This window comes from Motacilla alba, chromosome Z (assembly GCF_015832195.1).
Source record: "Motacilla alba alba isolate MOTALB_02 chromosome Z, Motacilla_alba_V1.0_pri, whole genome shotgun sequence".
Taxonomy (NCBI): Eukaryota; Metazoa; Chordata; class Aves; order Passeriformes; family Motacillidae; genus Motacilla; species Motacilla alba.
Genome location: NC_052046.1, coordinates 55,227,400 through 55,244,252, shown reverse-complemented (window position 1 = coordinate 55,244,252; position 16,853 = coordinate 55,227,400). Strand labels below are relative to the sequence as shown.

The 16,853-nt window shown below is 39.0% G+C and overlaps 1 protein-coding gene and 1 long non-coding RNA gene across 2 annotated transcripts in view; one reads left to right on the top strand and one right to left on the bottom strand.

Moving 5' to 3' along the window:
- Positions 1–227: 227 nt before the first annotated feature.
- On the bottom strand, positions 228–6,842 carry LOC119695831. The gene is made up of 4 exons (XR_005255401.1): positions 6,727–6,842; positions 5,170–5,239; positions 4,395–4,483; positions 228–497 (listed from the first exon to the last, which is right to left on the bottom strand). It is a non-coding gene; the product is annotated as an uncharacterized LOC119695831 (long non-coding RNA).
- A 149-nt stretch (positions 6,843–6,991) lies between these two features.
- ADAMTSL1 (ADAMTS like 1) overlaps positions 6,992–16,853 on the top strand; it is a 398,190-nt gene continuing 388,328 nt past the window's right edge. Inside the window, exon 1 of the mRNA XM_038124997.1 lies at positions 6,992–7,113. Coding sequence (XP_037980925.1) covers positions 7,039–7,113 — 75 coding nt within the window. The 5' untranslated portion in view covers positions 6,992–7,038. The remainder of the gene's footprint in view (positions 7,114–16,853) is intronic.

Below are 16,853 nucleotides of genomic sequence, written 5' to 3'. Positions count from 1 at the left end.
TGGTCTGCCTGTCAGCGCTGCGCTGACTGTGGCCAGCTTGCTTTGCCTCCTAATCATCTTTTTGCCTGAGTGATATCTTGTGGCTATAACATGTTCATTATTTGAAATTTCAAAATGTTTATTTTTTTCATCCCAAAAGAGTTCTCCTTTGAAATTTTTTAAGAGAAGGCGAAAAGGAAAACTCTTAGTGATATGGAGCTATAGGCATGTTCCCTGAGTGTAAACATAATAAATTAATGTCTTTAAATAAAAATGTTATCTGGGGTTTGTAATGAGTTGAATCCTGTAGTAAAACAGAATTACATGAGGGAAGAGATTTACATGGATATACACAGAAAAATCAGTACAATCTAGGACTCTTCACATTTGGGCATAACTTTTTACATTTCAGATAATATGGTATTGATGGCTTTCTTATCAGGCCTCGGTTACTTCTCCACCAGTAGGACTGAACTTCTCTGGCTTCAGAAATGATCATTCAGAAAACTGCAACAGATCTACGGAAATTATGTAGAAATTAGCACTACAAGCCTATTATTAGTAGGCTTCAAAGACCATAGGATTAACCTGTTAACCTTTGTCATTTTCCTTATTTGTTTTCCATCTGAAACACATTTCTATTAATTTCTACCCGTTGCTGGCTTTTCTCTCCCCATCTATGTAAGTGTTGTAAAGAAGCTGATGTAACAGCAGGAACAGAATGTTAAACTAGTCTCTGGCTGATATTTGCTTAGTCTTCCTAAGTGGAAGGAATCTTGGGAAGAAGAATGCAACACCAAAGAAATAGTTTTCCTAAAAGCAAAGGAAAGAGGGTTTTTAAACTGTGTTTTTTTTTAATATTTCACATTTTAATTACTTACTCATGTAACAAAACATAAGGTAGATGAGTATAGGTCTTTAGAAAGGGAGGTAGATTTGCTTTGTGGCTAAACTTTTGACCAGATGCCTGGTTCAGAGCTTGTTCTTCACAGAATCAGTGACAGGTTGTCCAGTCAAATTATTAATTAACTAATTAACTATGGTATGTTTGATGCCTTGTACAAAGCACTGAATGCCATTATCTCAGGAGTATTTTTGGTGTGGAGAGTTAAGTCTATGAAATCTATAAGGCTTTGTTTGAATTCAAGTAAAACAATTGACACTGTACTAAAATTATAGTAACATAGTGCTTTGGAGAGATAATCAGATGGCAATTTACCAGTAAATGAACAGTGCTATTTAAAAAATTGTAGGAAGTTTCTTATGGAGTATTTTCTTTATTTATCAAGCCACTGAAATTCAAAGGGTTTGGACATTTACTTCATGCATTTTCACTGTGTATTGTTATAAATCTATCTGTTACATTGTATATCACAAAAGTCTGGATTTTGCTCTAGATCAAGTCACTCAAAGCTCTATTCAACCTGGCCTTGGACACTTCCAGGGATTGGTTATCCGCAGCTTCTATAGGCAGCCTTTTCCAGTATCTCATCACCCTCACAGTAAAGAGTTTTTTCCTAACATAGAATCTAAACCTAACCTTCCTAACCTATAATCTAATCCCTTGTTCTGTCACCACACGGCCCTGTCAAAAGTCCCTTTCCAGCCCTCTTGAAGACCCTTTTAGGTACAGGAAGGCTGCCATAAGGTATCTGTGGAGCCTTCTCTTCTCTAGGCTGAAGAGCCCCAGCTCTTTCAGCCTGTCTTCGGAGAGGTGCTCCAGCCACTGATCATCTTTGCGGCCTCCCCTGGATTCACTCCAGCAGGTCCATGCCCTTCCTACACTGGGGGTCCTAGAGCTGGATGCAGTTCTCTTTAATAAACTCCAAAAGCCGTACTGCTAAAATACAATGACAGAATGTAGAAATTGCCATTATTTGTTTTGGAATAAATACCAGACCTCAGGAAAGAGTTTTTCAGGTATGCTTGAGTACACAAATGGACAAACAATAAAAAAAAAAAACCTTGGTTCTGTGACAGTATGACATCTTAATGCCAGGGGGAAAAATCCCCAAAATGTGCAAACAAATACTTCAGCCATGTCAGAAAGTGCCATTCTACTGCAATGAAAATGGCTTGTGGGACTGGAATGCATAACTGCCTGATAGCTCCGGTATGAACAAAGCATTGCCCCTCCATCTTTCAGTAGAGGATAAATACACTGTGCTAAAATACTGAAGTCTGCGTCACAAATGTCATTTATAGGTGAGCAAGAAGGTGAATATCTGTTTCTGCTGCTCCTTACAGTGCATATGCAAATGCTGATGGCTGTGTTCTGCTCCCATCCCCTTTTCTGCATAATTAAATTTCTTGAAAAGACTCATGGAAGTGGAAGGAGGTGACAGAGTTTTGATACCACCTGGCTCTTCCTCCAGCACTTGAGAAGTCACTAAGAATGACAGAGTCAGTACAAAGATTTCTAAGATATCGATGAGGTGTTAAGGGAAACAGGAACAATTTCTGTATCAGTATTTCTTTTCCACAAATACGATGTCTCTATATTTTAACTATCTACTGTGTATCCTTGGGGAACAGTAGATGGTAAGTTCTTTGGGAAGGTCTTTAAACACTCTATGACAATTTCAGGAACTTTTTATTGTGGTTAATCCTAGGTCTTGTATGGTTAGTTAAGCCTCACCCAGAAAGCCTCACCCACCAGAGTTTATATGTGTTATTATACTTTGGAATGTTAAGTGTTTTAGATGCAGTCTCTGCTGGGAGCTCTTATATAAAGAACAGGTTTTCTTCCATGAAAAAAAGCAAGTATTCCAAACACACACCCCTCCCCCCCAAAAAAAATCTGAAATTGCATTGTATTGCTTAAGTTTTTAACAAATTGTGATACAGTTTTTATAAAAAGAGAAATAAAAAATAATGCTGTCACACACTGAGTTTTGAACAAATCAAAATCAAAGGATTAAGTGTCCTAAGCACTTAAACACTTCATCCAATTAGTTAGTTTCAGTGTGGCTTTTCTATCTCTGAACTACTTCCAGTAAACTTTGAATGCAGAAAGATAAACCCATTTATATCTTTCTACTACTGTACAGAGTATAATGTTGGTTTTTTTTCTACAAAGTAGTTTTAATGTTTAAATATGCATATTGTTATTTTTTTCTTTTTCCTTTTACTATGCTGATTCTTGGGATTTTTGCAACTTTTTTTTTTTTCTACTAATTCACTATATTTTGTTACTCTGAAATGGCTTCTGAAGACCTTGAAACATCACTGGAAGGACCAGCTGTTTCTGGCTCAGTGTCTTGAAAGACAGATCACAATAAGATGCAGTGCAGCTATGGTTAAAAGGTGGTTGCCTGCTCAGATGCCAACAGGTGAAATCTGATTGATGCATACGCAGTAGCCAACAAAATGCTTCGTTTGTCTGAGGAAATGGAAAGTGGCAAAGGAGAGGGGAGGGGAGTACAGGCATGAGATTGTAGTTTTTCTGTTTGCTTCACTGTTCTAGTCATTTATAGTCAGGTATATTTCTAGAGATTGAATCCCTTTCAGCTTCACTGTCTGGGATGGAATACACTATTAAAACTGCATATTCTAAGGAAAATTATTAACTTTTCAAAAATTAGACTCTTTTCCTCACTAACAAATTCGATTTTTCAGACATTGCTGTTTTCTGCATAAACTGCTTGTTCCACTGGTTATTACTTATTCAACTTTAAAGGTTCAAGTCAAAGTCATGCACAATATTAATTATTTAAAAAATCATAGTAGTGTTTGCTGCTTATTATTTGTTTTGAATAGTATGTAGTTAAACATGTGGAAGAAAAGGAATCTGAATATATTCATATGATGCACTTTACCTACTCTGTACCTATGCTAAATCTGTCTGTGGAATAAAATAAAACACAAACAAAAAATAAAATAAACAAACTGAAAATCATTGTGTCATTTGCAAGCAGAAGAGGATAAGAAAGGAGAACTTGTACTCACATTTTCTATATTCCTTGAAAAAGCTTTGGGCCCTTCACTGCCTACACTGAGCTGTGGCTGACATACAAGAATGAAGAGCCTACCTACTGTGTGAGACACTTGAAGACTCCCACATTCATAATCTCTCGGCCATCAAAGCAGGATCAAATTATCACAACTTTCTACATCTGGGAAAGGATTGTGTACTTACAAAACAAGCTGCTCCTCACAAGCTGCTCCTCACTGATGCGAGCTGTAGTTTTGAAAGCGCGTAAGTGGGAACTGAATATCTAAATGGAAATGTCATTGCCTTTGTAGTTTCTGAGCTGATGCAAAACTTGAACCCCTGGAATTAATTTTGTACAGTACAGAGAACAATGGCACATCACTGTTGAAGAGGTGAATTTTGGCCAAACATGTAGTGTAATTCTGAGAGCAATGGAGGAAAATGCCTAAAGCCCAAAGTGTTAAATTTAACAATAACTTACCATGTGTTATGCCTGCTCAGTGGCTCTACCTGAATTTAGAGCTGCAAGTCTGTGTTTAAAAATGCATTGCCATTTCAGCAGGAAACAACCTGTTTACATAGAAAAGAGAAAGAGACACAGAACAATCCTATCTTGTACATCATACTAAGGCAATGCTGCTGGGAGGAAAAAAGTTAGATTCTCTATGGGTGTAGCCTGCCTGCATTCTAAACATGGAGAAAAACATATTCTTGGTAAGCATTCTGGCAAATGCTGAAAGTGTCTTCAAAGTTGTTAAACTCTTGTTTTGCTTTTCTGAACAAGGAGAGTAATTCTCTCCCTACACATGAAGCCTTGATATTTTCTTAGTTCTTAAAAGATCTTACATTTTCCTAAGTCTTCTCAGAGCCCTGAGCTGATGATAGTATAGACTTGCTGTATTGAGCCTAGCAATATTGTTGTGAGTCTCACAGAGAGTATGAAGCGTACTTCTGTAGGTACTGTTTTTTTTTTCTATGTTTAAACATAGATTTATTAAATATCTTCAAGTCCATTTAAGTAGGAAGACACTTTCAGAAACCTCTCTCCCCTCCCTCACTACTAATTAATTCATGACTCTGCTGCTGTACACACAACTGTTACAGAGCTATTAGACAACAATGGTACAGTACCAACATTGTAGCTATAAATTTGGTGTGAGACTAGAGAAATCTCAGCTTTTGTATGCAAACAACACACAATTCATAATGTAAGTAGTAACAATTGTCAATAAAACATTTCTTGACAATTAACATACCGCTTGCTTTTTCCTTGAATCGTCAGGCCCTTCAGACAGTTGTAACTGCCAGGAAATGTCCTTCTGATTTCTTAAAAGATAAGCATAATTTGCAACATGAAACTTGGAAACATCTCATTCCTGACAAATTCATGACAAATTTTGTTCATGACAAAAACATGAAAAAAACATGACAAAAACATGAAAAAAACCACATGTTTTGTTCTGCCAAATTTTGTTTCTCGGATCATGTGGCATTTATGACATACTTTAGACCACATTATACATACAGAACCCTTAACCTGTATAATTACATGCTGCTAAAGCCAAGAATGTTTATGCACAATGTTTATGTATTTTTTTAACCATATGTCTGTAAAAAGAAAACCAAAATTCTAGAAGTTAATCTGTCATACATATTCATAGAGTATTCCTGGTGTACTTGAATAATCAAGCACTTTTTAATTTAAGCAGCTAAGCTTCATGTAGCTGTACTTGAAAGAGAATTTCTAAAATCTTAACCATGGAGTTTGTTTGTATAATTAACAGGTTTTAAAGAATTATCAAATGAAATAGGTTATAAATCTCAGTGTGAAAGAGCTGTTATGATTTCCCATGCCAATCTGAGCCACAAACCCACCAGGCCTTCTCTGCACAGGGCAAAGTCTTTGTCAACAATGTCTGACATAATGCATAAAAGATGGAGAGAAATGTGGCAGTCTTTAGTCCTTGCCCATGCTGCTTCCCATTTGATTTATTTGGCTCGTCAGTGAAGTGCACATTTTCCAGGCATTATCCAAGTATCTAAATACATGTGCCCAGAATCCTGTGGGAGCATTCAGATAGGCTCATGGTGGGAACTTTAGGGACATGCGCAATAACAATACATTTTCTTGTGGCTTTGCAAGAGACTTATAAGAGCTGTCACGAACCTTTCATGAGTAGCCAACACAATTTTAGTCAGATTCTCGTTTGTCACAGCTTGCATTTTGACTGTTGTGCTAGCAGATGATGGAGTTGCAGGCACTAGCCAAAAACTTGAAGTGAGGGCTTGAAGGTAACTGAGAGAGCGAGCTGTATGAAGGGGCTTTGCCCTCCTGGCTAAGCACCTGCAGCTTTTACCTCTAGGCAGATATGGGCAGCAGGAGTCAGCACTACAGCATTTCAGCTTAGTATCCTGGAAATTCTCCTAGGCTTAGTAGGCAAGCGCGTCAAAGAAAGTGTACCAGTACATCACGGCAGACGGAGGCCCGTCCCTGATCTGCACACCCTGCACCAGCATGACTGGCTATGCCTGCCTGCCTTGTGCTTGCCACAGTGTCCCACCCTAGCCAATACACCCTGCTCCCGCTTTAACCATCCAGGCCTGCATGGCCCATACCTGCCAGCATACGCCATCCCCGTCTGCATGCCCCATGCCTCCTTGTGTGCCCCAGCCCCATCTGCCTCAGCCTGGAACGTTCATTCCAGCCTGCACGCTCTGTGCCAGCCAGCGCGCCCCATTCTTGCCCACACGCCCATCCCTTCCCAGACATCGAATCCTCGCCCTGTCTCTGTGCTCCCCATCGCTGCCTGCACCTCCTGTCGCTGCCCGCGCGTTCCGTCCTCTCCGGAGAGCCCCGTCCCCAAGGCCGCCCGTCGCTAGCCGAGCCCCAGCGCGCACCGCCCGCTCTCGGTCCGCACCCCTGCCCGGAGGACCCTCGGGGGCGGTGGCGGGCGGGGGCGGACCGTCGTGGGCGGCTCCCCGCCTCCCGCCCCGCCGTCCGGCAGCTGGGGGCCGCGCCCCCGCGCACCTCCCTGCCCTGCGGGGCCCGGAGGCGCCGCGCACCCCGCGCCGCCCGCAGAGCGCGCCGGGGCTGCCCGAGGCAGGCGGAGCGCCGCGGGAGCAGGATGGCCGCGGGGCAGCGCCGGGGCACTGCCGCCTCCCCGCTCGCCCTCGCCTTGGGGCTCCTCGCCGTCGCACAGGTAAGGGGGCTCGCGGGTCGCCCACCCGCCTGTCCGGGACGCGGCTTCCCCGCCACGCTGGGGCGGCGAGACGTCCGCACCTGTGGCTGCCGCGGCGCTCCCGGGCTGGGGCACGCTGCCGCGGTCGGCTCCTCCTCGGCCGGCAGGTAGCTGCCTCGGCTGCCCGCAGCTCCTGCCCGCACGGCGGGCGGCCGGGGGACTCTGCCGGCTGCTGGGTTTGCCGAGCGCCCTTCTCCGTGAGCCTGGCTGGTCTCGCCAGCTCCCTGGAAGGGAGGATGGAAGAGTCGTTATAAAAGTTGCGATATTGCTGAGCTTTCCCGAGTGTCGGGAGTGAGGTTATGAGCCTGCTTCGTTGCGGGGAAATACTCTCTAAGACACAGAAAAACTTACAGAGTCCCCGCCTGCGTTTCTCTCATGGGTGTTTATTTCTGAAAGTCGAGACCTGACCCGAGGCCGTGTCAGTGCGTTTCCCTTGGGTGTAATTTACATCCTCTAACGTGCTTTACAGGTAGTTTGTTTTGCTTATTCATCAATTTGCCATTGCACAGCTTTTATTTCAGACTCCTGCAAAATAAAATAGTCATGATAATAATAATAACAATAAAAACGCACTGAGGATGCACCAGTTACACCTCTGGAGGCAATGTATGAACTCACTTTCACCTTTGTTTGTGCCTTAAAGAAAAAAAGTGTAGACATGGCTCTCTAAAACTGTTCCCATTTGATTTTGTTCTTAAATTTCAAAGATGAATTCTAAAGAAGTAATAGCACATTTCAACAATGATGATATTTTTGTATTTAGGGCAATATCTTAAATCTCTCAAGAAAACAACAAACAAAGCCTTAATTTAAAAAAAAGAAAGAAAAATATACAGGGTCACTTGAAATAAACTTAGACACATATTTGAATTTTTGGTCTCCTTCTGTGCTCATGAAATGTGTTTTCTCCTCTCTTGAGCCTCTGCAGTAACTGTACATCCATGAGCAAGTTAGCCTAGTCATCTGAGTAAAGTTTTTAGTTTTGATAGAGAAACTTTTGTGTTAGGTTGCTTTGCCTTCTGTTATTGCACCACTTTAACCTCCATGCAAGGAATCTATTCAAAAGCACTGAGGAATGCCATGAGGGATGAAGTGTGATGCCAGCCTGCACCTATAGGCATGTGGCTGGGACTGGATCAAGACTACGTCACTGGAAAAGTTGTTGAAACAGGTTGCAGGTTGCTTTTGTAGCACTGGTATCCTTAGGATGCCCAGACTGGCCCATAGAGACCAGTCTCTAATGACATCTGCTGTCTTTTCTGATACAGGCCACTAGAATTGTAATAGCTGTGATCCTGCAATGGAAACCTCATCTGCCACTTCCTTTAATCCTGCCACCAATGCTCTTCCCAGGTTTGAGATCGAGCTGATCTCCTCTGGCACTCTGCTCTCTCCCTGCTTATCCTGGCCCTGTGCACCTGCTTTCCCTCTTTCTTGCAAGCAGTTCTGCTTTGTGAGGAACTAAAATATCCCCTTATTTCTTTTTACAAGCAAAACCAGACTGTTCAGGTTTACATTTGAAAATTGTGGAGTGATAAAGATGCAGTGCAATAGCTTGGGAGCTGAAACAGGCAGTTTTGTTTTCCCTGGTTTATATGCTGGATACTTAGAACCATTTCATTTTACACTTACTGAGATAGTGTTACTCTTGAAATAGCATTTTGGCGCTGCCTCCTGCTTCTAGTCTCAAATTTACACACAGATAGTGCGAGTAAAATCAGTTGTCCCCTAGGACAGCATTTCCTAGAACATAATCAGCTCAGGAAACCGCCTGATGTTTTTCTTGCATTTGTAATGCGAGATAGTGGAAGAAGTGGGGATTAAAGTTATGCTTCACTGAGCAGCCACAGGTTAGATGCCTGTGTTCCTGTATCACAAAGAAGGTATATATATATGTATGTGTATATATATATGTGTGTGTGTATGTATGTATATGTCTCTATATATAAACAAGCTGCAATTCTGTAATGCTGCATTTATTATTTTAAAATTCTGATTAAATTAAGCTGAAAAATTATTCTTCTCATTTACTAAGTATGACCATATATTTAGGGTTTGGATGATATTTCTATACCATTCTATATTATCATAGCTTGGTTTGGATTGAAAGAGACCTAAGTATAATCTGGTTCCAAATTCCCTGACATGGTCAGGGACACCTTCCGTCAGGCTAGGATGCTGAAAGCCCCATGCAGCCTGACTCTGAACATTTCCAGATATGGGACAAAAGAGCATGCTAGAGCCTTTTCATACTTTTCCTTCTTTCTTTCTTTCTTTCTTTCTTTCTTTCTTTCTTTCTTTCTTTCTTTCTTTCTTTCTTTCTTTCTTTCTTTCTTTCTTTCTTTCTTTCTTTCTTTCTTTCTTTCTTTCTTTCTTATTTTAATTATTATAAGGAGAAATAACTGTCTTCAAATCATGTGTAGTTGTTATTACTATTTTAATTATTATTTAAAATAGTTATTACTATTTTTACACTAGATAAAATTGGGTCTTTTCAGTAGCAATAAATATGATCTATTAATAAATGTAGGTCTGAACTCTGAGCTCTATTTTGGAATTAAGTACAAATTTGCTTGGGTTGAAATGGGCTCCTACTGCATTCTCAGTATTCTCAGTTCAGTGTTTCTGTGGAGTTTCAATTTCCTCTTAATTTTTTCCCATCATTTTTAATTTATACAATTAATACTCTTTTTTTCTTTTTCTTTCATAATTTTTTTCTCCTTTGGGTCTATAAATGGCTTTAGTGGAACTTTTCTTATTAGGGTGATTCTTCTCTCAGGGATTAATTTTTTTATATTTGTGGTTATGAATATAGTAGATACCTCAACAAAAGAACCTAAACTAGCGTCTAAAATTGCATCGTACACAATAGTTTTTGTAGCAGGTGCAGTTTTTGTTCTGCCTATAACTTCATGTATGAGCTTTGTGGATAAGTGCATGTGCACATGTTTTTTATGGGCTGACTGGGTATGAGCAGGTTTAGGTCTGGAAGGGGTGTAAGCAAATGTAGGCCATTGGTAAACAGATTTTTCATGGTGGCCATTGTATTCTCAGACTATTTGAGATACGTATTTGCTATATGCTGTTCTGTTTTGTATTTAAATCATTATGCTTGCTACAGTGTACCCTTTTTATGTCTACAACAGGTGTTACAGGGTGGAAGGAAGTAAAGTGGTGGTGTTTCATGTATCAGGAAATAGTCATATGGAGAAGAGAGCATCTTTTTAAAACAGTTGCATGTAATAACAGAATAATTATATTAATATAACTGCTTAATAATATTAGGCAGTTACCTTTATCCTTCCCCAGAAAAATACTTACCAAGTGAAAATCCACTGAGTTTTGTTCCATTGTCCAGAGCAGGCTATAACTACCTCTTCTACTGGCCAAAGTTGAAAATAAGGCCAGTCAAAGATACTGAAAATAAAAACACACTCCCTACCTGACCATATTATAGTAAGAGGATCAAAATGCTTTAGTCAGAAGTCGTTTCAGATAAGACTGCAGGAAAAATATGAGATGAGGACAAAATATTAGGATACAATACTGTATTTATATGGGTCAATTAGTCAGCCAGCACTAAAATATCACCATGCCCCTATTTGCTCCATGTACAGCTATCTTGAAAGCAGTTTTGTACCCATCAAAGCAATTTTGTAGTGTGTTTTTCATAAATCTTGGAAGCATTGTGATCAAAATTATATTGATGAACCTAATTATGGCTGGCAATGTTAAATTTGAGCAAACTCAAAAGTAGTTTCATCTTCTTGTGGAAGGTTTAAATAAACTTCTGTTAGTTTAATTACTAGAGTTTTCTTTTGAGATTTGTAATAGATCAAATCGATTCTTGGTTATAATTAACTCAAGGCAAAAAACCACAATGAGGACTATATTTTTTTACATCATCATCTAACATATTGAACTTCCTTGCTGTTTAACCCTTCCCTTCCAATTAGAATCACAGAATCATAGTCTGAATAAGGTTTGCAGAGACCTCTAGACATCATCCTGTCCAACCACTGCAGTCAAACAGAGTTCCATAGAGCCAACTGCCCAGGATCATGTCCAGGCAACTTCTGACTGTCTTCAGAGAAGGAGACTCCACCACCTCTCTGGGAAACCTATTCCAGGGCTCAGCCTCAGAGTGTCCTAATGGCCAGAGGGAACAGCCCATGTTGCAGTCTGCAGACATTGCCTCATGTTCTGTTGCTGGACACCGCTGAAAAGAGCCTGACTGTGTCTTCTTTGCACCCTCCCTTCAGGTATTTATATACATTAATAGGATCTCCCCAAGCCTGCCTTTCTCCAGGCTGCACAGTCCCTCTCAGCCTGTCAGTCCAGTTCCCCCATCATCGCTGCGGCCATTTGTTGGACTCCACTTGTATGTCCATCTCTCTTGTGTGCTGGAGAGCCTAGAAGTGGACACAAGTCTCCAGGTGTGGCCTCATCAGTGCTGAGTTAATGGGAAGGATCACTTCCCTCAGACTCTGGCAGTCATTTGATTAATGCAGACCAGGATAACATTTGCCTTCTCTAGTGCAAGGAAAACATTGCAGGCTAATGGGCAGTTTTGTGTCTACCAGCTCTGACTGTGTCCAATCTTTTCCTGCAGAGCTGGTCTTTAATTTAAGAAAACACTTTGGGCTAGCTTTTTTAGCATGGTGGGCTAACTTCAATCTGTAGTGAGTACAGCTGGCTTCAACTGACTGTTTTTAGGAAGGATTAATGAAAAACTGTGTTGCCATTTCTGAGTATTCAGGTGTATGGGACAAAATTTAATTTAAAGCGCTTCTTATGAATTTTTTTTCATGAAAACCTTAAGTCACCTTAGTTTCTTTGTGAAGAAGGGTTAAATACTTAGCAAGAGAAAGGACTTGCACTGGAGATGTCGATTGCTGGAATCATGAAAGTGGGAATAAGTTTGCTTAAGTTACAGATCTCTGAGCATTCATAGCCTGCAGCTCACTAGAGATTTAAGCTCTCAGCATTTTCACACATTTTCACAGGCCATGTGTGAATATGTGCAGGGAAAGGAGCAATACTTGTTTTTCTCCTGTTGCATCAAAGTTAGGTTATTCACAAAATACTATTACATATGTATCCTACAGCAGTCATATTTTCGGGGTAATGGGCATGTACAAAAGGTAGGGTGAATCAAGGGTTTGTGAATTCTTACTGCATATTAAAAAAGAGCTTCAGCAGGTTCAGAGATAAACAGATGATGGGAATATTTTAGCACTTGTCCGATTGTACAGTTTCTGACAAGATCTCTGAAAATATTAATAGTTCCTCTTGACCCCAGTAAACCCCTCTTCTATAATAGCTTTTGCCTTCTGAAGATAAAGAGAAAAGAAAAACTGTATTTCTGTGGCATCTATCTGATTTGAAATTTCATCTCTTTCCTCATTTTGTTATGAATGCCAGATTTCACAGGCTTAAAAATACTTCCCTTTTCATGAATATTTCCTGCAATGATTGGGTTGATAATGCTACCATACAATTAAGTACAGACAGGTAATATTCTCTGATCATTAATGAGTGATGGCAGAATTGTTTGATGAATATATTCTTCAAAAAGTGGAGGTATAATTTTTGATAATCTGGATTAGATAGCTAGTATCACATTCCAGTTTCACACCCCTGTAAATTTCTTCTCTTAGAATAGAAATTAAAATTAAATTTAAATTAAAATTTGAATGCATCTCTGTTCTTAGTGTAGAAGTTTACATTGGGTGCACAAAGTGAACACTACTAGAGCTTTATGGGAACCTCAGAGGATGTAAATTTTTTGCTGCTAATTTTGCCCAAGGATTAAGGAATTCTGTGTGGCTATCTGATAGGCCTGTGTCGTGTATCAGGATTTTTGAAATTCTTTGTTAGAAATCGAATGCTTTCTTTAGACTTTTCTTAGACTTTCACTTAACATGAAAAAGAAAAAAAAAATCATGAAAAAGAAAAAAAAAATCATTTTTCACTGTAATCCACACTTCAGTAATTTTACTCTTCAGTGTCCTTTCTTTTGTTTGTTTGTTTGGGAGTTTTTGGTTTTGGTTTTTTTGATTTTTTTTTTTAATGAAAAACACAATAAAATATACCTTGCCTGTGATCTAGAAGATAATGAAATGCGATGAAGTCTTCTGTTGGGATGATGTATGGTGAATAGACTAGCAAGTCATCAGCTGAATTTTGCACCACTTTACCACTTTACAGTATTCCCTGTATGCTTCTGGTCCTATATTTTAAATCCTCTTATAGCAGCTCCTGTACAGCATGGTTACATGTTGCTATTGCACACCTGAAGGCACTTTGCATTCTGAATTTGCAGTTCTGTCCCACCTGCAAGCAAGATGTTTCTGTTACAGTAAGCAATGTAATGGCAAAGTAACATGTCATTTACAAGACTTGGTGAATAATGCCATGTGCATCTGAGTCATGCCCCTATTAAATTTAATTAAACTCTTTACACCCTTTTCAGTCTTAAGGGTATGTTTTTTATGCCTTTTGAGAGAAATGTGCAGTCAGCATAATTGTTGAACATGTATGTGCAAGGAAAGCTACCAAGAGGGGGAGAAGGGGAAAGCAAAGAGGCATTTCAAGGGCTTTTGGAAATACATCTATTGGAGCTGTAGAAGTTATCCTAGAATACATTCTGGGATGACTAGATGACTGGTGTTGTTGGTCAAGGTTACATTTCCTCAAGTGGAAGAAGAAAAGAAAGGAGATAAAAAAAGATGCTGCATCACTTGGACTGAACATATATAGGTGAAATTGTATTACACTGAGGTGTTCTGCTGAACTACAGAAAGCCTGTTTTTCCAGTGTGTTCTACTGAGTGGACAAAAGCAGTATTATATGTGCTGCTTACGCACCAGTTCAAGGCTGGTGTGGGAATGGAGGATCTGGCAGGACTATCTGATCTTGGCCAATAACATATATCAGATGAATTAAACAAAGCTTATTCTTGCATCCATGCTTCAGATTTTCATAGTTCTATATGGCTGGATGTCATAAATAATTACTACATTACATCAATCCCAGATATGGTTTGTGGAGTGTTGTTTGATCCTGCTACTTTTGACTCAACCAAGTTTTTCCAGAATTTTAATCTGTATGTATATTTTTTAAACTGACCCCATGTGTATTCCTCCAATAAGGTATTTAATAATGGAGGAGTGAGTTTATACAAAAGTGCCAGTAATTGTTTGAAAAATTAAACAACAACACCAGTTTTTGTTTTGACTTCCAGATTAAATGGGCATATGTAGTGCATTAAATAGAAAGACCTGCTTTTAGATTATGACATTGTTACAATAATAATGCCATTCTCTGTGTAACTCAGGTGGCTGCAGAATCCAGATTCTCCTTGTACTGTAATTTTTTTTTTGGATTCTACGAAGAATTGATATGAAGAAAAGACTTTATGTGTAAGAATGACACTACTATGTAATATAATAGCCAAACACTACTCCTGTGTGGCTACATCTTTTATTTGATCTTTTTTTATTTCTCCAAGTGGTTTTTTTAGGTGAAATAGAGGATAGCCACACTCATCCTGACTTATGCTAACTCCCAAAGAAATGAGTGAGCTGAGATGATCATCTTTCTTATTTCTGTGGGCTTTGCTACACTATGTTGGGGTTGGACAGTGGAAATGAAGAAGGAAAAAATTTACTTTTTTTAACAGGTGATTTATATTTCAAGAGTAAATGAGCATAGTGAAACAAGAACTATTTAATTTGGGGTTTTGTGTCAAAGACCAGGAAATAGCCTTATCTTTGCATTGTTTTATTTATTCAATTTTCTGATGTATATCTGTTTGAAACAGTGATTGTAGAACATGCACACCTTCAATGGCAAATTTTAAACATACTCTCCCTGGGTAAATCATGGTGAGTTTGTAGTGTAGAAAGGATTTATTGTTCGATGACTGGCTTGTTCAAGGAAGCTGAGCACAGGGGTTACTCAATTGCCATTGGTTTCCAATATAATTTGGAAAGCTAAGTTAAACTTCTTACTGCAGTAACAGAGAAATCTACTAGACACTGAACAGCCATGCAATGAAGACTGTTTTTATCTGCTAGAAAAGACACATAAGGGAAAAAAACCCCAGGAAGACTTGATACTTGGTTGCTGTTCAGATGAAGAAATACAGCAGAATTCATCAGACAGGAAGAAGTTTCTGTACTTCCCCTGACTGACTGACCCGTGTCAGTCAGGGGACAGCAAGATGAAAAGAGATGTGCTTAATATTTCAGAGACAATGTAAAAGTGTGTGCACAGTTGATAGTGGGGAAAAATGACTGTACTACCTGCATATGTGAATATGAAATCCTGAAAATTGTTAGGCCTGGTGCTAAAAGACATTTTTGGGAAATGATTTTAAAGCCATACTTGAACATTTTTTAATGAAATGTTTATTTAACAGAAGACAATTCTCCCTAGGAAAACCTTACTTTTAGCGATTTTAGGAATTTTAGAAACTATTCTTATTCCTTTTGAAGCCTTCATTTTCATTATGTTTAAAGTAAAAAAAAAACAAAAAACAAAAACAACCAAACCAAACAACAACAACAAATAATAACAAACAGCAACTACAAAATCCCCAAACCAAAACCAACTACTTAATCATACTTAAAATATATTTTTTCTTCTGTAATTGTGTGAAACTTTGTACTTCATACCAGGTCAAAGTGGACCATTCTCAAATTAATTTAGCTAGTGAGACCTGCAAGCTGTTCATAAGGTTTTGGTGGGGGGTGAGTGGTGTTTGGATTTTCATTTTTTTCCCCAGATTTTTAAGATTTCTTGAGGGGTAGGGGTCTTTTATTTTATTTTTCTTCTCACCTCTTTTCATTTTAAACTGTAGCAACAATATATCTAATCAAATCTTTGTAATGAAGGAGCATGTTTTCCTGGTCAGTCTTAACATGCTAAAATTGCCTTTTTCCATGTCCTTATTTCCCTCTCTCCTGAAATTAATGGAGCTCTTCTCAAACATGTTGATATAAATTAAATTTTTGCGTTGACTCTGAAATATTTTTGGAGAAATTATGACAGGGCTCCTTTTTATTTTCCTTTTCTTCTTAAAAACCTTCTGCCTCTAGACTTTTCTTCCTGTCCCCATATAAACGTACTCACAGAAGGGGATATTTTGTTCTTAGATCCTGGCACAGGATCAAACTGAGGTCTTGAATTTCTAATGCTTCTTATGTACACTGTATTTTGCATTCTTTATATGGCTTTTCTAGTTGTAAAACAGAGAAGAGACTTTATATTTTCTTATGTCTTTTATATTTTTTGTATGGTTTCAAAGCAGGAATTTGTATGTTCTTTAGGAAGTACATAGCACAACCTAGTTCTTGACAGTTATTCAGAAGAAATTACAATTCAAATAACTACTCTGAAAACTGCAGGTTTCAATGGCAGGATCTCTTCTAGCTGCATTTTTGCTAGCTGAGTGTTTTCAGATTACAGGATTAACACCTGAAAATTATGTTTAAAACAGTTGAAGTCAGATTTTTCCACATGACAGCTCTGAAATTCAACTAAGCATCTGCTGGCAGCATTTTTCTTACTTGTAATAACAAGAATATATGTCTCCTCCCCAAAGTCTGCATTGTGTAAAGACATCCTTCAAAATCTTTCTCAGTGCTCTTGCCATCATTATCCCTGCTTTAGTAATGATATTTTTCCAAGTTTAC